At 42.8% G+C, this 23,422-nt stretch overlaps 1 protein-coding gene across 7 annotated transcripts in view; it reads right to left on the reverse strand.

Moving 5' to 3' along the window:
* The window catches only part of ATP6V1H (ATPase H+ transporting V1 subunit H), a 73,993-nt gene that overhangs the window by 23,412 nt on the left and 27,159 nt on the right, over positions 1-23,422 (reverse strand). For 3 of the 7 annotated variants that reach the window (XM_015474432.3, XM_025001416.2, XM_005215405.5), the window contains exons 2-9: positions 21,423-21,569; positions 20,083-20,185; positions 19,038-19,127; positions 16,815-16,928; positions 15,691-15,795; positions 12,879-12,932; positions 4,480-4,577; positions 806-998 (exon numbers count right to left, since the gene is read on the reverse strand). In XM_015474432.3, the coding sequence (XP_015329918.1) occupies positions 806-998; positions 4,480-4,577; positions 12,879-12,932; positions 15,691-15,795; positions 16,815-16,928; positions 19,038-19,127; positions 20,083-20,185; positions 21,423-21,535 (870 nt within the window). In that variant the 5' untranslated portion in view covers positions 21,536-21,569. 7 annotated transcript variants of the gene reach the window in all.

Raw genomic sequence — 23,422 nt, forward strand, 5'->3', positions numbered from 1 at the left:
CTTCCCGGTCTGTTTAAGGGAAGATGCTGACTGAGGTCATGGCCAAAATCCTAACATCCTAAGAGGACAACTTCACTGCTCAAAGTAACTGATGATCTCTAAAGCTGTCTTAGAAATGACTGCTGGTCAGCAGACCCAGGATCAGAAATACAACTCCATTCTAAACGAAGGGCCCAGGACAGAAAAAAAACCTGAAACAGCCTCCTGGAAAACAAGGCCACCTGAATATAGCACTGTCACACTCCCAACAAGCGTCTGCAATCCTCACATTTCATCCATATAGACAGCTTCCTCCCTCGTCCCCTCTCCTGCCATAAATACAATCTGTGATAGTTCAGTCTAAGCTCACCAAGAATCCACAGCTCCATGACCACTGGGAGAACAAGCAACATTTGCACCCGCTGAAAGGCCTCAGGCTGCATGAAAAGTGCCTCACACACACACACATCACACACCCCCTCACAGAACACACCACACACACACACACACATTACACAGAACACACCACACACACCACAGACCACCACTGAATACACCACATGCACACCACACACACATCACACTCTACAGAACACCACAAACATCCCACACACACTCCCCCCATAGAAAACACACACACCCCACTGAACATACCCCACGCACACCACACACACATCATACACTACAGAACACCACACACACATCCCACAGAACACACTCCACATACACACACCCCACAGAACATACATACACCACACACACCACAACACCACATATACAGAACACACACACACCCCACAGGACACACTCCCCACAAAACGCTTACGCGGAATGCTGCGAGGATGATCCTCGTCACCTTCTCTTTGACCGACTCCTGCAGGATGTCAGACAGGACAGGGATGATGTTGTAGCGCCTCAGGTGTTCACACATCTGTGGGCTAAAAGCCAGGAGCCACACAGAAAAGATCATCTGATACTGGAGCTGAAAGCCACACTTGTTACTCAGAACGCCCATGATGCTGAAAGGAACACAGGTGGAAATGACGTTTAGGAATAGGACAATGCAACCAGAAGTAGAAATAACTGACTGCTCTTTCTGCCCCAGTGCACCAGTCTCTCAGAATCATGTCCTCTCCTTTCTGCCTGCAGGAAGGAGCAAGCCAGAACCCTGCTCTCAGAGGGCCAGTCCACACGGCCAGAGTCTCAGGATGCTGCCCCCTTGCGCCAGGGCGCGCGGTCACACAGTGAACAGCAGGAGGGCCTGACCGGCATTCAGGACGTGACCCTTGCACCTCAGCACGCAATTTCCTTTTGAATCTTACCTTTCACTTATATGCTACTTTATATAACTATATACTTTAAAAATACTTCAAATGTCAGGGTACAAATGTTCACAAAGGGCAGTTGAATGGGGTGGGAGGGGGGAAGCAATTACTTTAGTGGAAGCCTGCCCACTTTAGCTCCAGTAGTTAAAAAGTCAGTGCCGACCTCCAGACTTTCCAATAATGTAAGAGTATATTCTCAGTCTTATACAGGCATATAAACTTTCAAAGATAGTGTGTGCCATTCATGTAAGTGAAAAGGAAACCACACAGAGAAAACAGGTCCTGGGCTTTTAAACCACAGTCCCCTTCCACTCTCCTCAAGCAGGCTATGCTCACAATTTTTTCTCTTCCCAGGGTCCCTGCTTGTGATTTGAGGAGCACCAAAAAGGAAAAAAAGAAAACCTTCAATCCTAAACAAAAGAAATGGCAGAGTAGAAAGTACATGTTTTCTTTCTTTAAAAAATGAAAAAATTCAATGACTTCTCTAAACTGTCCCACTCTCGGCAACTTAACATATTCTACCTTTATTAATGCCTCTTCTCAACTTAAAAGTCTCTGTATTAATTTGATTACAACTAACCTTGTTGGTAGGTATTACCATACCAAAGACTGTATGTTGGACATGACACATTCTAGATTCTATTTATGCCCTTTCTTGTTACTAAACTGAATAGTTAACACTGGTTCAGTTCATTTCAGTCGCTCAGTCATGTCCGACTCTTTTGAGACCCCAAGGACCGCAGCATGCCAGGCTTCCCTGTCCATCACCAACTCCCAGAATTTACTCAAATTCATGTCCATCAAGTCAGTGATGCCATCCAACCATCTCATCTTCTGTTGTCCCCTTCTCCTCCTCCCACCTTCAATCCTTCCCAGCATCAGGGTCTTTTCAAATGAGTTGGTTCTTCACATTAGGTGGCCAAAGTATTGGAGTTTTGAGCTTCAGTATCAGTCCTTCCAATGAATATTCAGGACTGATGTCCTTTAGGATAGACTGGTTGGATCTCCTTGCAGTCCAAGGGACTCTCAAGAGTCTTCTCCAACACCACAGTTCAAAAGCATCAATTCTTTGGCATTCAGCTTTCTGCAGAGTCCAACTCTTACATCCATTTATGACTACTGGAAAAACCATAGCCTTGACTAGATGGACCTTTGTTGGCAAAATAATGTCTCTGCTTTTTAATATGCTATCTAGGTTGGTCATAGTTTTTCTTCCAAGGAGCAAGCATCTTTTTAATTTTTCATGGCTGCAGTCACCATCTACAGTGATTTTGGAGCCCAAGAAAATTAAGTCTGTCACTGTTTCCACTATTTCCCCATCTATTTGCCATAAAGGGATGGGACCAGATGCCATGATCTCAGTTTTCTGAATGTTGCATTTTAAGCCAACTTTTTCACTTTCCTCTTTCACTTTCATCATGAGGTTCTTTAGTTCTTCTTCGGTTTCTGCTGTAAGGGTGGTGTCATCTGCATATCTAAGGTTACTGATATTTCTCCCAGCAATCTTGACTCCAGCTTGTGCTTCATCCAGCCCAGAATTTCTCATGATGTACTCTGCATGTAAGTTAAATAAGCAGGGTGACAATATACAGCCTTGATGTACTCCTTTCCCGATTTGGGACCAGTCTGTTGTTCCATATCCAGTTCTAACTATTGCTCCTTGACCTGCAAACAGATTTCTCAGGAAGCAGGTAAGGTGGTCTGGTAGTCCCATCTCTTGAAGAATTTTCCACAGTTTGTTGTGACCCACATAGTCAAAGGCCTTGACATTACCATCTTCCAAAAATACTAGTACCAATAACTAGAAGAGCAGCATCTGGTTAGCCTCTCTGTATGCCGTTAGGGTCCACTAGACCAAGCTTTAAGTGTTTATCTTTTGAGCAATTGTAACTATTTTTAGAAGCAGCTGTTTCATGACTTTTATTCTTTCTTACAGGTCTTTCAAAGAACAAAAAGAAAATGCACTTTTTGTTTAATGGGATAAAATTCAATATACCTTGGGCTTCCCTGGTGGCTCAGAGGGTAAAGCATCTGCCTGCAATGCAGGAGAACTAGGTTCGATCCCTGGGTCAGGAAGATCCCCTGGAGAAAGAAATGACAACCCACTCCAGTACTCTTGCCTGGAAAATCCCATGGACAGAGAACCCTGGTAAACTACAGTCCATGGGATTGCAAAGAGTCGGACATGACTGAGTGACTTCACTTTCTTTCTTTCTTTCAATATATCTTACAGCTACAATACAGGTCTATTAGACCCATTTATAAACCTAAGATATACTGTGAGTTTGTTAACTATAATTTGAAGAATCACATATTTCACCATCCTAGATCTTATTTTGTCATTATTCCCTCATTATTCTCAAGTATGATATAAAAAAATAGTAAAGACTAAAGTTATTTAAAAAATGGATGATGAAATCACCTAGAAGATGATATAATAGTAAAATGAATAATTATGCTTTCTTACTGCATTGCCCAAAATATCACATCACTTTAAAGAAGATAAACAGACCAGAAACACCGCCTGCGTAGTCACCTTCAGGTTTCTGTGCGGAGGACAGTTAACACGTGAGATGGCTGTCCTAAGAAGTTGGTTGCCTGCACACCAGGGCCCTGGTCGGCCTCTGGGAACATGACTGGTGATCAGCCCCCTACACAGAAACAGAACTTTGCCTAGAAGATGTTGTTGAGTTGCTAAGTTGTGTCTCTTTTGTGACCCCATGGACTGTAGTCCGCTAGGCTCCTCTGTCTGTGGGACTTCCCAGGCAAGAAGACTGGAGTGGGTTGCCATTTCCTCCTCCAGGGGATCTTCCTGACCCAGGGATCGAACCTGTGTCTCCTTCATTGGCAGGAGGACTATTTACCACTGAGCCACCAGGGACTAAACTGTGTACACAAACAAGATGCTATGTCTATGCTGAAGGCCTGCTTTCCCTCTGGAGTCTGGAATGTTGCTTTGGGCAAGGTGGAGAGAACCAACCTGATATACTAACAATGAAAACCGGGGGCCCTGAGTCTCCAGCATGATTCCTGGGGAAAAACATCACACAAGACATTTGAAAAAAATTTTTTTTAAAAAACACCTTCATTTCAGTGATTAAACATATTAATTTCTTTGACAATGTCAAGGAGAGATGCTCTTAAATGTTACCCCACATGACAAGTGAGGGCTCACCAGTTCACCCCGTCTGCCTCCACCCAGGCGAAGCGGTACTCATTGACTCGGAGCATCAGCTGCAGACACCCGGCCACGCACTGCACATACTGGGAACTCTGCGTGGGAGAAAGCACCTCAGGTCAGCAGGTTGCACAGATGCCAGAGTCTGGAGTTTGTTTACTAGGGTTTCTGATGGTAATATCAGAACGTCCAAAAGTCTCTATTATTTCTTCAAAAGTCAATTCCCCTTTTCACTTTCCTCTCTGACTCTTAGAAATGAAGCTGACTTCTGTGAAATTAAGCCTACATGGTTCAAGCTTACATCCAATCAGGGAAATCAAGTAACACAGTAATTATGTCTTTGATATGGTTTGATAAACAGCTTATTATCCTGCAGTGTTTCACTTACTCCTGAAGAGAGGCATGATACAGACAATACTGCTTTTCATAATTATATAAATATCAAAGATCAACAATAAAATGAAAAAGATATAAGTGTAGTCTCTGAGATGGGCCCATATCTGAATGATATGAAGCTGGCTGCTGAACCATCCTTAGTAAGGATGATACCGCTAAGCACTCTGAAAGGGTACTCTTAGGATTAAGTAAAGTAGTTCATAGAGCACGGAGGTAAGACATTTCATAGAAACTCAATAAAAAATAACTTAAAAACTATACAGCATATACAAACCTAATTAAACACGTGAAAAAGATTATGACTTTTTAAAACTATCAGTTCAGCGGCACTTTCTTAGAGAAACTGAGGTTAAACCTGAAGCTTGAAATAAATATGAGTAAACAATAAAAAAAAATGTGAATTTTCAGTTCTAAAGACGTTTCAGGCACCTCCATATTAGAAAAGCTGGTGGTGACACCTGGCCTGCGCTTCTCCCTAAATATTTACCATGAGCCTTACGTCTGTAAGAAATGAAGGAACAAGGGGAAATTTCAGACTCTGGCCTTAAAGAGCATGCTGACAAAAAGAAAAAAGAAAGGAGAGGACAGTGGATGTCATATAAATACACAAAACCTAACACACATTAGGTTGAAGCTCTATGTTTCAATTTAAACTAAGCTTGCTAAAAACTAACACTTCAAAGAAAATTCCAGGCATTCAAACACAGAAACACAATGATATAAGTATATTTGGTAGAACAATCAAAAGTCATCATGGAAAGGTTATCTTAGGTTTTACCTAGAAAGTAGTGAACCCAAAGCACAATATATCCAATAGCACTAACATAATTTGCCTAAAAACTCAAAATGTTAGCAAAAATTAATGACCCAAAAAAAAGGTGAATTTTCAGTTCTAAAACAATCTTCCATAATGGGAGAAAATATGTATGTATTTTTCCAAAAAGGTCAGCAGGTAAGTAGCCCTTCATAAAAGCAGAATTCCATCTTTCTTGTTTAGAGAAAGAATCTGGGCAAGCTTTCTCCAATAATGAACAAAAAGGTAGCCTAGGGCACACTGTCCTCTTCCACTTATCATCAATCTCAACACAAAAATTTCTTGGTTCACTGTCTTTTTCCATGTCTATTTGCCATTCTTTACTGCAATACATGACACATTTTTAAAATGGCTTCTCCGTTGCTAGTTACAGCTTCAGCATTCACATATAAACAAGCAGATAAAAAAGATTGCTTCAAAAACCGCACTCTTTCCTGTGATGCACCACGAGGCAGTCCAACACCAGTCCAGAAATTATTTTCAGTGAAGGCAATGCTGACAGACAACTGAATGACCGCCTCCAATTAAACAAAGGAAACTATATCACTTCCTTAGCTTTCTCTCACATCATCCTATTAGTGTCATGTATAAAATTATTCAATGACTTATTTTTAAAGAGAATAATCAGCCTTCCATCACTCCAGTGAGTCACCGCCTCTGCTCCTACACAGACGCCATCCAGGCCCTGCTAGAGACCTGCAGCACGTGGCGCTCGGGCAGCTCCGCACGCGCTCTGCCCTCCCCAGAGCCATGCCCATGCTGTCACCTCCACCATCACCTGCACCCTCCTGCCCTGCCTTCCTCCCTCATTTCAGCAGCCAGAGAGCTGCTCAGCTGCCAACACCACACCCCACACAGCACTATATCTACGGCCATTCCCACCTGCCTCTCGTCCAGAGAGGCGGGCAGTGCTTGCTGTCCAGGCCCCGCAGCCCCACGAGGCCTGCAGCCAACTCCTCCCTCACAGCGCAACATGTAGCTCCAGTGTCTGCTGGTTTCCTCTACTCACCACCTAAATATACTCTATCTTTCTCATCTTCATGTTATCCCTAAATGTGGTACCAACCTCTGCATCTCTCTTCCTCCTAATACATGATGGTTTCTTGAAAGTTCCATCACCAGGTTCTTACCTCTCTTCCATCTTACCAGCCCATTAACATGGCAACTGCTAGGGTTAGCAGTGACCTTCAAGTGCTAGGTGCAACAGTTACTTTCCCCATTGAGGACCAGACCTCCACCTCCAGTTACATCCCAGAACTCTGGCCCCTCCTCTCTCCAGGTGAACTGACCCACGGGCTCAAACATCGACTCCTCCACCAGGAAAGAAAGGCAGTAACAGAGTATCACAGTTAAGAACAAAGGCCCTGGGACCAGCCTGCCATACTTGGCCACCTCCAAGTCTCTGAGTGAGCTTCCCACCAATAAAGTCGGAGAATAACAGGGCACATCCCGTAGGGTGTGGGATAATCTCGTTAGCTAACACGTGACAGGCTAGGCGAAGATCCAGCTACAATGTGCACAAGCCTTCCTGGTAGAGAAAAAGCAACTTGACTTCTCAACACATTTAAGAAAAGATCATCAAATATACTCTCCAATATGGCTGACAATGGGAATTCTCCTACATTATGGTGGATTAGGCACCTAAGGAAAACAGCAACTGGCAGAATTCAAGAGGGACCCCCAGATCCATATTCTGGAGAATTAAAAATAATTCAAGGAACGAGGAATGATAAAGCAGGAAGGCAACAAAAGATACACATAGGAACTGCAGAGTCATTGTGCCAAAGTTACACTAGAGCTGCAATAGTGTTTACAGACCGCTTTTCAACACCCATCTCCATAACCCAGGGATTTAAGTACAAACTAAAAGAGAAAGTGTAAAGATAATATTCCTCTAAAGTTTGCAATCGTGGGCACTTAAAAAAAAAGGAAAAGTCTGCAGTGCAGAGAAGAAGAGCTGTCTAGAGATACTGGAAACACACGTGTGTCTGGTGGCATCAGTGAAGCACAGAGCTGAACCCATCAAGCACACAACCAACCAAAATAAACCCCAGAAGCCAGCTGTAGATGAAATCTCCAGGACTGGTGATTAACCCACCCCCAAAGCACTCAATGTTTCAAGACTATGACACAAATCTTTTCTCATAGAGCTAAAAAGTCAGTGTGCACACCTCACACACACACAAGTGTGCACGTGTAGTTTTTGCTTCTATCACAACATCCACTTTAGAGAGTAATGCAGGACAATGTCAGTGTCAGGAGAAAACTGGAACTGTCTCCCTTTGCTGACGGATATAAAAACTGGTTTAGAAAAGTGACTGGAGCTGGATCTAAATCCACATGTACCCTGTGCCCTGGCAACTCCATTCGAGAAATCATGTGCTCCAGGCATGAGTGATTACATCCACCAAAAGCCATGTACAATGACGTAACCCTGAATATATGTAATTAAATTTGATTTTCTCCTGTTCCTCTGTCTCATGTCAATTTAATTCTTTGACCAGCCAGAATAACCCAGAAAAAGGAGAGGGTAATTTTTTCCTCCCCAAAAAGTTATGACTTGAAAAAAAAAGTGACCAAAGAAAGAAAAGGAGGCAAAGAGGGAGAGAGGCTTTAGCAATCAGAAGTTTTGCTAAATTATCTCTGGCATATCACTGAAACTCTTCAAAATTGTTGTCTCATCAATACAAGAAAGCAATACCAGCCCACCAAATTAAAAAACAAACCTCTGCTACTCAAATATGAACTGACATCAGTTACCATTAAACACAAAACATTATAATGTACATCATCATTATTATTACCTCATATTCAGGAACTAAAACACACACAGTGCAAGAATTCTCTTGAAGTTGGCTTATTAAAAGAGACTTTCCAGTCAACGTTAATAAAACACCTATATTAAATTAATGCCTAAATTAAAATAATATCATCTTAGATTTAAGTCTTACCAAAAAAGTAATTTCACTATTAATTTACAAATTTATAAATCTCCTTCAAGTACTGCTTTCAATCTAATTTGCTTAGTCATGTAATTTAATTACATGACTACTGGGATCCTTTATTGTAAGGAAAAATTATTGTGGACTTCAGAAAATATGATTTACTTTATAAATGACAGCTTTGTATGCAATTCCAAGAACATAGTTACCTTATTATGACAATATATAGCCATGGTAACAAATGTTATGTAAAGGAAAGTCTGGTACTGAAATACTTTACCATTTAATTTTCTTTTGCATTGCTAGAATAGACACAATCCTTCCAAACATCTGATCAGAAAAGCAAAACTGATAGCTTATCTGTTCTCCTTTTTGTAACATTCATTCTTTGCATATACTTTAATGATCCTCAATGTTTAAAACATACTAATTTTATGACAAGAAAATAAAAGGCAATTGAACAATGAAAATGATCCAGGAAGTGCTTTTGGTAAATAGGAATGCTCTGGAAACCTGCACAAAGACACATAATTGGTCATGAACTTCTTGAGGTCCTCACAGACTTGACAAGTCACCAGCGAGAGGGGACTGGAGTTAATAACAAGCCTGCCCTATCCAAGTGTCTGACGCAGCTCACTTACATCTGCTACTGGGCAGCACCTCTGATAAACTCATGGACAGACATTAAAGAAGCAAATCATGAAAGTTCTCTACCTCCTCTGAAAGACTGAAAAGTCTTAAATTAAAAACACAGCTGGGCTTCCTTGGTGACCCAATGGTTAAGAATCCTCCTGCCAATGCAGGGCACCCGGGTTCGATCCCTGGTCTGGGAAGACCCCACATCCTGTGGAGCAACTAAACCTGTACACCACAACTACAGAAGCCTGCACCCTAGAGCCCATGCTCTGCAACAAGAGGCACCACAACGAGGAGCCTGCACACACAAGAGAGAGCCCTTGCACAGCAGCGAAGACCCAGCACAGCCAAAAATGAAATAAATAAATTTATAAAAAAGAAAAAACATAGCCTTAAATTTAAAATAGAATCAAAGCTATAAAACTAACTTCACGTTAACAAGGATGTCAGAACTGCCAGAAAATACAATTTAAGGAATTTGGCCAAAAGTAAAAAATGCTAAGGTTTCTTTTCCCCTTTCATTCGAAAATGCTGTTACTAAAAACATTCCACTTTTAGGTGAGAGAAGCCTGTCACAGATAACCGTGTATCACATGACTCACTCACATGAAGTGACTGCAAGAGACAAGTCCAGAGACAGAAAGCAGGTGAGTGCTTGCCAGAGGCAGGCAGGGGGTTAGGATGGGGGCGACTGTTGATGAGAACATGGTTTCTTCCTGGGGTGTTGAAAATGCTACAAAACTAGATTGTGGAAATGGCTGTACAACCCTGTAAATATATGAAAATCTGCTGTAATGCAAGTGGAAAGACTATATAGTATGAGAAACATACTTTGATAAAGTTGCAAACAAAGCAACCAAAAAGCCTGCATAAAATGGAAAGCTGATCTACTCACTCACACTTGCCACATTTCTGGGCTCAGGAGCCATGTGTGCTAGGGGCTCCCAGAGTAGACAATGAGAATATGAAGAACAACACTTCCATCATCATGGCAAGTTCTACTGCTTCAGACCTGCTCCAGAATATTAAACGGCAAGACAGAGTAAGTGACAAGAGAACCTGGCAACTTGACTGTGTTACTTACTGCCAATGAAACTACGTCCACCCAGCAATAACCAGGGCTGAGCTGGGTCTACAGCAGAGATGGCCAGAGAAAAGGACATGGCCAGACATGGGAGCAAGCAGTCCCCTTGCTCCCCTGCACACAGGTATCGAAGAAGCTGGACAAAGGGAGGATACCCAGACTCTTCTAACTCCTCCAAAGGCTGGAGGGTTCCTCTTTCTGTCAGGGCATCAGCACAGCAATCAATGCCAAGGCTATATGATTTCCTCGGAAAAACCGAAGAAAACTAATAATCCACATGCAAGAGTCAGCAAAGAGCTGAATGACTGTAGAAGATCAGTCAGCCTAAGTATGAGAAATCTGAAGTCAATTATGACCGTCACATTCAGGTAAAGACAACATAATGCATTTTAAGAAAAGTTCATCTATGGAACATAATTTAAATAAAAATGTCTCACGGGTCCACTCATAACTTAGGATGTCACTTCTGTGCCATTTCAGCAGCCAAGACTGTAGCATCATGCTTCTCATACTGCAGCGCAGAGCTGTGCCCTGTTTGTCTTATACTGACATCAAGTGGCAGCAGTAGGGAATGCAGTTTACCCAACCCCATTTGTACACTGCCTGAACCCTAAACAGATTTTAAGATGTAACATGGCTATTTTTCAAAAGTCTGAGTAGAAAAAAAAAAAAAAAAAGTCTGAGTAGGCGAGGCAACTTGGAGAATGTCTAAAGCTCCAGGTTCAGTCCACAGGTCTTAGAACCCCTCTGGGAAGGACTCTGTCTCCATGGCGGTTTTGCAACCATGACCAGATGACCGTGGGCAAGTGGATGACCTTAGGCGAGCCAGTGTGCCTTTTCAGCAGCCTCACTGCTCATCCCTGAAATGTGGCTTATGGTAAGACCCACGTCAAAGACGAACTGTGAATATTCAAGGAGATGTAAGTGCCAGGTGACTGAAACAGTGCTAGGCACATAGTAGAAGCTCCATAAATACCAGTTACCAATTTTGATCCCCCTACTAAAATGAGACCGTCAAAGGAAGTGCTAATACAATACCCCTCTCTCATGTGCTTTCCAAGCAGAGAGCTTTCTGAAGAAGCAGGACCCTTCAGGAAGAGACAGGGAGTATGTTCAGGTGTGCAGGACACTAAAGGGAAGAGACTGGACATCAAAGGCCATCTTCTCTCCACCCAGAATCACCATCGATGCTACTAACTCTGCTGGGATGTATGTGTCAAGTCCACCAGACAACCCACTTTGACTGACCACCACCAGGTCAACAGGATCATGTGTTCCACATGACGGACAGGAGAGAAAGAAAGGGGTGTCATGTGACCAGAGCCCACTGACTGCGCAAGCCTAAATAACTTCCAGGCCCTTTAAAAACCACTTTAGTTTATGGACATGTGTGATTCAAAACCTTTTAAAAATTTGACAAATAAATCTAACCAGATAATTTTTCAAACTATTTTTCAAAATTTCAAACTGATAGGAAAAAACTCAAGTCATATAAGACAAAGATTCCCAACTTAAACATCTGCTCGTGGTTGAGCATCTAGACTTGGAGCCTACCTCCTCCTTCCCTCCCCAGCCCCCAAACTGCTCACCTGGTTCTACACCTTGTCTGATTCCACCTCAGAGGACTTGTGCTAATTTCTGGCCTAACACACCCAAGTGTGCTAGGGTCAAGAGGTCAAGTCCCTCCACCCAAGCCCCAAGAGAAGCACCCCTTTTGGCTCTGAAATGGATTCTGTCGCCCTCCCTAGTCTGGGAGCACACATATGGGGTGTTTGCTGCAGATTATGAACACGGATCCCACGTGGCTCCACCTCAACTTGGCTGAGGTCTATCACAGGCAGGTGGGAATGTAGATACAACTCTTCTATATTTTTAACTCTTTCCCCACCTCTCTCTCTCCACTGGCACTAATCATGCCAGCTTCTACTTGTCCACATTTATTGCCAATTCTTAAACTCTTCTGAATACAGTGAAATCAAACCATTCCCAAGCAGGGGAGATTACTCTAACCAGGAAAGGAATTTGGGGAGATATGATTAGTTTTAACATTTAACCTTTGGGCTCTACAGAAATGTGGGGCATGTCTGGCCTGAAAAGGGGGGATTTGCCCCCACCATAGGCCTCTAGAAAATCCTGAGCAACAAGGGCAAGTAGTGAGTCTTTGGACCAGCAGGGAACTGAACTGTCTCCAGCTGCCTGGCACAGGGCTCGCAGATCTGTCAGACATTATGGCCTGAAGACAGCAGCTCTGGTGAACTCACTCTGAGTCGCTCTGTCTTAGGCCCAAGATACAGCCACCTGAAGGGGAACGCAACAGGAAGAGGGCGTCCCACATCCAGAGACAGCAGAACGTGACCCCCCAGCCTAGGAAGGCTCATGCACAGCGTTCAAGACTCCACTAACCGAAGTGGAGGCGGCACCAAATCCGTGGATTTACATCCAGGGGATGCTAACTGTCTACGACTCAAAGTAACTTATGCTTGGGGCGTGAGGAGGCCAGTGAATGAAGAGGGAGTATACTTACATCGCTTGAAGAGACTGTTCCTGTTTCAGCAGTGACACCGCTACCACGCAGTTTCTATTATGAAATAAATAACTCATTACTTAGTTTTGTTTTTACTCTTATCCTACTTTATCAGCTTACTAATTTTATCATTATTTTCCTAGTCCTATTTAATGGAGTATCATCAACTAATAAAAAGCATGGGGATACATGAAATATTCTAAACATCGTTACATTCTTCCAGATATCTTAATCAGTAAGTTATCCTAAATTATCTTAAAATAATAAACTGAATACTAAGTTCCAGCTAAATTGTTTAAGTGAAGCTGGTGCAAAATTTCCAAGTCTCAGGATTTACTGCCTGAACTGTTTTTCCAATAAGACAATGTCTTAAGCCCAACTATCTACACTGTGTTCTGCTTCGAAACTTTCAAAACGAGTGTCTGATGATGGAAAGATACTATGCGGGACTCAAAGATGAGGCTATTCACAGCAAGGCTAACACACTATAATGACAATCAGAACCTCACATGTTAAACAGGAATGGGCAAAGGAAATTTAAAGTAGAAAGTCAGAAGCTGAGTATGCAAGGGAAAACTGATAATGAATTTCTGCAAGGAAATTTTTATTTTGTTTTATTCAACAACTATTATTTTCTAAGTGCCAGGCATGAGCCGCTATAACACAAGTATAATTAATGCTCAAACTATCAGCAAAAAGGCTCCTAAATGTCACTGTGAAGTCGAAAAACAAAATATTCAAATTTGCACCTAATTCAGACTTTTAAAAGTTTATTTTTATTAAAATCATGAAAGTGTGGTCCTTTTGTATGAGAGAGAAAATGCTTATGACGGAGAAAAAGAGACCTCGGAGAGACAGTGTTACCACATGGCATTTAAGCAAAGAAGAAAAAAAATCCCGAACCAGCCAACACTTCATTCCTCAGACAAGAGGCCTGTAATTGACTCCTGACCAGAGGCTGGGGGAGGAGTGTCTGCCCATAGCAAGAGGCAGAAGCCGGGCCCAGCAGAAGTAGTGACCAGACTCAGAGCACACGGGCCGAAAATTCTCCCTGGAGCACAATGTGCAAAGCAGAGAAGCTAGACCTGAACAAGGCCAGAGAGTTGGCCATTAAAAAGAGAGCCAGCACGTTGGAAAGACACAGAAAGGTCTCTAAGAACATCCGCCTCACAACAAGAAGCTCGGGTCTGATGAAAATTGTTCCAAACACTGAAATACCTGCTTCTACTAGAGACTAGCGGAATATCCCTCCAACTGCTGGCCACGGTTACAACCGCAGCTAATGGTGCTAACAGGGGCAGATCGCCTGTGAGGCACAACACAAACCTTACTCCCATGAGAGAAGTCTAAGCTGAAACGACCCAGCGTGCTGGAAGCACACAGCAGCATGCAGTCTCTGCTACCCACTCTGGTTTTAAGAGTCCAGCTACCACACAGCCTCACAGCTGACCCCAAAGCAAGATGATGCCTGCTCAAAGGGAGAACTAACCTCAAAATAGGGGGGGGAAATGGGGATGGGGGATTACCTATGTAATTAAACACTCTGATCCCAAATGGTACACACTAAAGAATTTTAAACCTTGTCTTCACATAACTATTTTTCACTTTCTAAATATCTTCTTTTTGAAATCCCTCAACAATTCTATAAAATCTGCAAACCTGGGGCTCGTGTAAAAATACTTTTAAAAATTAAGCCCAAAACCTGTAAAAATGTATGCTATTGACAGAGAAAATAACTGATTTTGTTCAAGACACTTCAGAATCTCCCTGTCCAAACAGAAAAGACTATGAGGCTCCACCACCCCCCACCCAAACGAAGGCAAGGGAGGATAAGACAAAAATAAATCCAAGTAAAATGTCATGGTGTCTCTCTCATGCTTCGAATTAAAATCTATTAAGATCATAAGGCCACCTAAAGTCTAAACGACACCTTTCCAAAACTTTATTTCAAGTAGACCTTTACTTGTGATCTGACACTGTCACCACCACACCTACCGGCAATGCTTCTCCCGGTCTCACCCTTGCTGTCACCCACCCTGCCACACACCCCACCCCCTCTCCTACCTGTCCTTCCACGGATCTCCTCCCCCCCAGTTCGGCTCACTCCTCCCTTGAGGCTACTCCCTCCATGCCCCCTTACCACCTCACACTTGCTCACTGGACCCCCAGAAGGAAAGAAACCCTCAGCTCAGCCCCTGGAAGTGTCCGGTCACCTGTCCCGCTCCAGAGAACCACGAAGACAAAAGGGACAACTTGTCATCTGCCAGCTATCACACCCGCGAGCTGTCTTCCTTCACAGAGCAGCAAGGTTCAAGAGGCCTGATAGCAGCGAGACAACCTGCAAGCAGGCCACCTATTTCCCTGTGGCTGTAAACTCAATCCCAGGAGGACATGGTAGGATCCAGAGAGGCAGTTGCTGCGATCCAGAGAGGCAGCTGCTGCATGAGACAGCATCTCAAGCTAGAGACAGCAGCCCTGGGCCACCCAGAGTGTGTCTTTTGAAGCTGTGTGATCTCCCAGTCCATATGACCTTGGCAGCCGCCTTCTGGAAAGGGCAATCCTCCCCACTCACAGAAATGCGTGATGGGAAAATCCCGAGTGGCAGAAGAGACAGGAAGGTCTGAGTGGAAGCCAGTCAAAGACAGAAAAGGTAAAGCCCCTATCAGACCTGTGAGCAGCATGGCTGAATCAAACAGTTCAAGATGGCTCTAGTTTAACACAGAATTTCTGCAACTTCACATAAATATCTTAAGTAGCTTTAGAGAACTGGACGCTATATTCTTTTAAGAATACTAAAAGGAGTGTCTCTTACCTGTGAACTCAGTTGAGTCTTTATCCAATTGAAATAGTAATTCAAGTCGCTGCCTTCCATCAGTTCTTTTCCCCAAGCTGCTAACTTGGCAATAATTCTTGCTGCCTGAAAAACAAGAACTGCATTTGAGTATTATTCTAAAAATCACAACATCAACCCTAAAAAAAAGGACTTGTAACCATTTTGCAGCATGACTTCTTTTAGCTCTCAACTTGTCCCAACATAACAGATAATATTTCATTTTTTAAAATATTTTAATGAGGTCAAATATAGTTTTAAATATTTTCATTAAAGTGAACCAAAATCAGTTGTATGTTAAGAATTTCAGGACATTCCTTACATTATTCTGAGTTTCAAAAGTAAGACTGGGATTCATTACAAGACCAGCAAAGATCAAAAGAACACAAAAGTCCTTAGAGACTCTCACCAAACCACTTGCCAAAGTCCTGAGCCAGCTCCACAACACATTGCCAGCACCACCTCACTCATTCAAGCCCCTGCAAGTCTCACACTTAAATATCTATATCTTGATATAAAATATATCCTGGGTATGAAATAGTCATTTAAAATATATCCTGGGTATGAAATAGTCATTTCTTGCAATAGAAACAAATACTCTTTTCTCCTCAATCAAAAACTTCTCAATTTTCTTCAAGCTATAAAACGAATCATGAATTTTTTAATTAAATAGGCACTATATGTTTATCAAATCATCATGTTGTATACTTCAAGTATCTTACAGTTTTGCCAGTTACACATCAATAAACCTGAAAATTGACAGATATAGACGGGGGGGAAAAGGCAGTATAAAATACTACTTCATTCTTTGAGTACTTTTGATAAGCAAGTCAGTGTTTCAAATTCCAGGCTTTTATGTCAATAAAATCATGGAATGCTCTGCAAAATCTGAACTGTATCAGGGCAATCCTGCCTCCTCTGAGCTCCCAGCCCCATTCCCACCCCCTGACCCCCCACCCCTAACACCCCTGTCACTAACCACCAATAAGGAAATGGAGCTCTGAAAAGTCAGTGTCAGAGCAGCCACTCCTCTGGCAACTGGGAGGTCACCTAATCCTGACTGGTGTTCTTCCTGAAATCAGAAACGTGATCAATTCAAAACTCACCATATGAACAGTAAAGAGATCCTGGCGATTCAGCATCGGAAGGAAGTAGGACCAGGCAGTGTTCTTGCTACGTTTAGCGTAGTCAAAGAAAATGCTAACACGCTGGTGATTTTCCTTAGAAAGAACAATCACTGATCAGAATGCATTTTGTTAAAGAACACGACAATTATGCACTGCTTCTCAGCCTTCCCTCGTGTGTTTTTTCCAGTCTGTGTGAGATCTGTCCCCCCATTATTATTACAGTGGAGCAGGGGGTGGTGATGGGGTCAGGGGTAGACGTCTTTAAATAAAAATCACCACTAATGTATTATGATTAATTTAAATGTAGTAAGCCATGCTAACAGATGCCTGCAGGTGGAGCACCCCTAGCTACACTTCTCCTCAGCCTGCCCTGCTCCTGACCTGCCCCTCCCAGTGCTGTCCGGACACCTTCACCCTCCATCCACAGAAACAAAGTCGGTAGGAGGCAGAAAGATGCCAATTTAGCTCTAGATGGAAGGATCCGAAGGAAGCACCTCAAGCTACTTCCAGGCAGGCAGGGGAAACAAGGAATTAAAGAAATCTCGAATGTTCACGGTTACTCCTAGCGTGCTGTGTTAGAAAAATCAGGGCAGATGCAGACAGCAAAAACCAGCATATACCAGCAGACAGATCTGAGGAACAATTAATTCTTAGTTTCTCAGTTCAAATAATACAAGCTCTACCTCTCACTGAAATGTTCTCTGTGTATCGATGGCTGAAATCCACTACCTGATTCACTAAGTGAATACAGTGGTTAAGAAGCAATATTTGGCAACGACGCAAATAAATACATAAACAGTCATTCTAATTCTCAGATCAATATTTAAATCTTTTTAAATGCAATGGTTTTGAGACTTCCCTGGTGACTCAGTAGTTAAGATTCTGTGCTTCCAATGCAGGGTACTCAGGTCAGAACCCTTGTTGGGGAACTAGGAACCCACATGTTGCACAGCGGGGCCAAAATAAATATATACAATGCGTTTTTTTTAATATGTATTCACTTGGCCGCACTAGGTCTTAGTTGCAGCATTTGGGAGTTTAGTTCCCTGACCAGGAATAGAATCCATGCCCCCTGCACTGGGAGACACTGGACCACCAGGGAAATCCCCAAGGATTTTCATTTTGGTTTATACTAGCAGTTATGTGGAGAAGGCAATGGCACCCCACTCCAGTACTCTTGTCCGGAAAATCCCACGGACGGAGGAGGCTGGTGGGCTGCAGTCCATGGGGTTGCTAAGAGTCGGACACGACTGAGCGACTTTACTTTCACTTTTCACTCTCATGCATTGGAGAAGGAAACGGCAACCCACTCCAGTGTTCTTGCCTGGAGAATCCCAGGGACAGGGAGCCTGGTGGGCTGCTGTCTATGGGGTCACACAGAGTCGGACATGACTGAAGCGACTTAGCAGCAGCAGTAGCAGCAGTTATGTATTTGAAGAGTAGAAAACTATCTCCTTCACTAACACATCATTAGAGTCTAGAGTAATAACTTAAATAGTCATGGTAATGACTTCATCAAAAAACTGTAAGTTCAAGTAGGTCATGATTAACGTCGACAGGCCATGGATTTTGTAGCCAGTTGGCCTGTTTCAAAAAAGATGACTCTGGATGCCAACAATCTAAACCTAGATTATACTCAGGTGTAAAAATACAATACTGTGAATAAGGGAGTCTCTGTATTGAGGGACAACAGAGCAGTAAATAGAAACTGTAAGCTACTGGAAAGGTCCCAAATGATGAGCAAAATGTTCTCCAAACACACCGTGCTTCTGAGGGCAAACACCTTGCCTACAGTCAGCACTGAGCTCCCAGTACCCGGCACTGGACAGGACACAGGGATGCTGAAATCTGCAGAAAGACTAAAGGAGAAGGAGCCCTGTCATCTGTGAGTACGCCGAGCATCCAGAAAGCCTGTGGGGGTACATCAAGCCCTGCCGTGTTCAGCACAGAACTCAGAGGAAATGTGGAAAAGAGACACACCAGTCCCCCAACATCCTGCAAACCACAACAGCAGCCAGTGTGCAGTGTGGGGACAGCCCCGTCTTCACCATGATAAGCAAACGACAACTCCCACGGTGAAGAAAAACACACCATCACACCCTGAAAGCGAACAAGTGCTTAAGTGAAACCTTACAGAAATGCTACTCCTGGGAAAACACAACAAGGTGAGGACGGAACATGTCTGCTGAGGAAGACACCCACCTGCAGTGTATCATCCACCAGGGTGAGTATGTACTGAACTGTCTGCTCTTTGGAAATATGAGTCATCAGATTTATAAATGTCTTAGCACACTAAAAAAAAAAAAAAAGGAAATGAACATTAATCACTGTTTTCAACTGCAGATACAATGCTCTAATGGAATTTCAGTAAAATATTATTCTCTTGCCTAAATGAGGACGCAGTTATAGAAAATGCATCCTTTCACACATATGTGACCAAGTACAGGAGGGCCATACTCACATCAGATTTTTTATAATTTCTAATCACATCAAATGTTTACTATTTTAAAACAGACAGACCTAGCCATCATCAATGCTTGATACCATAAAGAAGAAGTTACATAGACAATCTAATTTTAAATTTTTGTTTTGATGTTTGGGTTTTTTTGGTCTTTTGGGAAGGCTTATACATTTATGGGGAAGCAGAATACCAAAGCAGCAAAAGTATAGGAATTCAGTTCAGGTGCTGCAATCAGAAGTTTCCATCCTACAATTTAAGAACTGAGTCACGATCGCTCTAGAATTCAACAAGACTGGCACTCGTTACATGCCTCCTCCCACACTTCCCAGGATTGTACATTTGGGCTAGCCTGTACGACAGATCCTTCAGCCCATCAGGGCCCCATATCAGAAAATCTGATGGGTGGCAGAGTTAGATGTTGTTCTAGTGAGAATACAGAGTAGACAAAGAATTTTCTTTAAAAAAAAAAAAATGTTAAGCAACTTTGAAAATACTGTATACTTTGAAACAGTAATTTCCATGCCAGGAATCTACTCTATTAAAAAAAAAAAAAAAAGTTTCAGAAAATGTCGGAAAGGATGGAGGAACATATACACACTCAGTACGACATTTTTTCCAAAATTAACAAAGAAAACTAGAAATCACTCAAATGCCTTCCAATAAAAGAGAATTTTTAGTGAAACTATGACACCTGCTTAAGAGGAATGTCAAAGAATCACTGAGAAAATCTCTAGAATGTCTAATGACCCAGGGCAGGGCTCGTGGTCTGCTATCTGTACCAATCACCTGACTGCCTTCAGTCTGAAGCATCTCCTGCTTCTCCTCAGGACTTCTTTTCATCTCAAATCTTTGAATGAACTCGCAGTCTTCAGAAGAAATCATCTGCCCCCTAGAAAGAGAGAAGGAGGTTTCTGTTCAGTAAGGACTGAAGGGTCCCTATGAGCTACTGATACAGAATGCTTCTCTCCTCTCTCTGCGAGTGCTGACCCCAGGCCCAGCACCCACAGACCTGTCTTCAGAGCTTAGCTGTACCACCTCCTGCTCAGGGGCCTCCCAGGACCTGAGCTCACTGACCCACAGGATGCAAACAAGAACCACATTGTCTTTAAGGGGCTGGACTGAAGATGAAACAATTCACATAAGGTGGTCAGCACAGGCCTGGTCCCCCGAAACTCAATAAAATACCACCTCTAGGCACTAGCCAGTCTCAGCCTGTCCCCACCCAAGCCAACCTAACAGGTCAGCAGCTCTGGCCCCTTCTGTGACAGCCAGCCCGGTCAGGCAGTCCTGACAATTCTTCCTCCTGACTTCACTCTACTCCCCACTTCCCTGCCTCTCGGAGGGCTCAGTCCCCTGGCCACAGCCCAGCAGGCTTCTGGCTTCCAATCACACCCTCTTTCATGCCCCTTGGGGGTGGCTCAGCCCCATGGGCACAACCCAATAGGCTTCCTGCTTCCAATTCCACCCTCCTCCATGCCCCTCTGACCCTGCAGTTCTGTCAAGCGCACATCTGACTGCACATTTACTCCTTTCACCTGGTCAAACTATGAATCTAAAAGGCAGTTCTACCTAACACCTCAAAAGTCCTTTTTAAGTCAGTTGACAAATTAAAACCTTTATGAGGGGCTTCCCTGGTGATCTAGTGGTACAGAATCCACCTGCCAATGCAGGAGACACCAGTTCGATCCCTGGTCCAGGAAGATCCCACATGACACAAGGCAGCTAAGTCAGTGCACCACAACTACTGAGCCCTCACGCTCTACAGCCCATGTTCCATAATAAGAGAAGCCACTGCAATGAGAAGCCTGTGCACTGTAACTGGAGAGTAGCCCCTGCTGGATGCAAGCAAAGCGATATAGACCAAGCACAGCCAAAAATAAATACATATATTAAAAAAAAAAAAATTTTAAGCACTGTGATCAGCACAGCCTGCCCACTGGAGCCCCAAGCTGTTTCCATCACACTAAGCTGGGTGACAGCTAACAGTTCTAAGGAGGAAGTGTTTTCTTCCACATTTGTTACATTTGTTAGGCTTTTTCCAGTGTTCCTCTCACAGAAGCATGACCATGAAGAAGGCCGAAGCACAGGCACATGACAGCCCTGATTCACTGCAAACCAGCACTTACTGCAGGTAGGACTGCCAGTTCACTTTGTTCGCACGGACTTCCGCAGCCTTGGCGGCAATGATGTTGGTGGGAACAGCAGCATCCACAGCACCCCGAATATCCATCTTGGTCATCTAAACTTATGATCTTGACTGTTCTTCTACAGATCTTCAATTTGCATGCAAGGCAAAACCAGAATACAAGGTGTGATTGTTTTTTAACAACTGCTACTATTATCATCAATAGCATCATTATCACCATAATCTCTAGGAGCATTCATCTCAAACATTAAAAAGCCTAAACAGGTCCGCTGGGGCTCATTCAGATGCTAGAATCTGGCTGGCAGAAGTGGGACTCTCCCTCGCCCTCTGTACTGGTGTGTCAGCAGAATCTCTGGACGTTCTAACTGAGAAAACTTCAGAATTTTTAGTTCACTCATTTCAAGTTCTCAAGTTGCCAAGAGCAAGTCAAAAACAATTCTGGTGAAAATGGTGAGCCAAGCTGGAACAGGTTTTTCCTTCAACACTAAGAGAAGCCAACTATGGGAGAAACTGACTCTACTCCATTATGATCCAGTAGTGAAAAAAAAAGTCCTCTTTGTGGAACAGAAAAAAATACGCTCCCTCTAAACAATGGATTGAAAATGAATTTGATTTATAAATGAGAAGATCGAGGGCGGGATACTGATTCAGAAATTCTGCAGTGTGTAATAAAAGAAGAGAAAATGGCATGGAATAACTGCCTCCTGTGATTTGAAGGCCATTGTGAAGGAAAACAATGCAGTGAAAACAAGTTCTTCATATTAGGCCATATACCATTGCATCACATTTATTTATCTTTCTGGATATTTTTATAGCCCTTAATAAAATATATTAAAATAAAAATAAATAAAAATAAAAAGCCTAAACATTAACATCATTAATATTTCAAATCTTGTCCAGTTATGCACTACTCCACAGACGTGTTCTCTATAGGTTTTCACTTTTCCAGGAAATGTTTTCCATTTGTTGGCACTAATACCGCAGTAAGATTTTAAAAGTAATCATAAGATATTGGGCTTCCCTCCTGGCTCAGATGGTAAAGAATCCGCCTGCAATACGCAAAACCTGGGTTTTATCCCTGGGTTGGGAAGATGCCCTGGAGAAGGGAAAGGCTACCCACTCCAGTACTCTAGCCTGGAGAATTCCATGGACTGTATAGTCCATGGGGTCACAAAAAGTCGGATAGGACTGAGCGACTTTCACTTTCATAAGATACTGAATTCAGAAATCATACTTACTAGAATAGGCATACAAGATAAGAAAGTATTTTAAATGTATACAGTTGCTGCTGCTGCTGCTAAGTCGCTTGAGTTGTGTCCGACTCTCTGCAACCCCATGGGCTGCAGCCCACCAGAGTCCTCTGTCCATGGGATTTTCCAGGCAAGAGTACTGGAGTGGGGTGCCATTGTCTTCTCCGATATACGGTTGAGATAGACTTACAAATAAGAACTTGCATAATATAGATACAACCAACTATTTTCTTTACATTTACTAAGCACCATTTTAAAGTGACATGAAAAATCTACATGTCTTTTTACAACTTTATTCAAATTAAAACATTCAAAATGGGAATGTAAGATCTCTTAGAAGGCAGAGCTTTCTTTTTTCAATCAAAATAGCAGTTTCAAAATCAATATTGAGAGAATTTTTTGAAACAGAGATACATTTTAGGCTCAGTCAACAATGGGAGACTGATCTGATAATATGAATGCACAAAAATGGGTTTTAAGTAATTCTCACTCCTAAACTTAAAGATAAAAGCTTAAGCCTGCTTGTATCACGACACAAAATATAAGATGCAGTTTACAAAATAAAAGCTCACAGTTAGTTATGACCAAAAACAAGCTAAAACCACAACCCAAATTCTTCTCCAGGGTCCCAATGACCTTAAGTCAGTCTGGAAGGAATCTCTACATCTGAGGATTTGCTGTCTAAACAAACAGAGGCACTGCGGACCGGCCGGGGCCAAGCATAAACAGG

Source organism: Bos taurus, chromosome 14, assembly GCF_002263795.3.
Source record: "Bos taurus isolate L1 Dominette 01449 registration number 42190680 breed Hereford chromosome 14, ARS-UCD2.0, whole genome shotgun sequence".
NCBI classification, from domain to species: Eukaryota; Metazoa; Chordata; class Mammalia; order Artiodactyla; family Bovidae; genus Bos; species Bos taurus.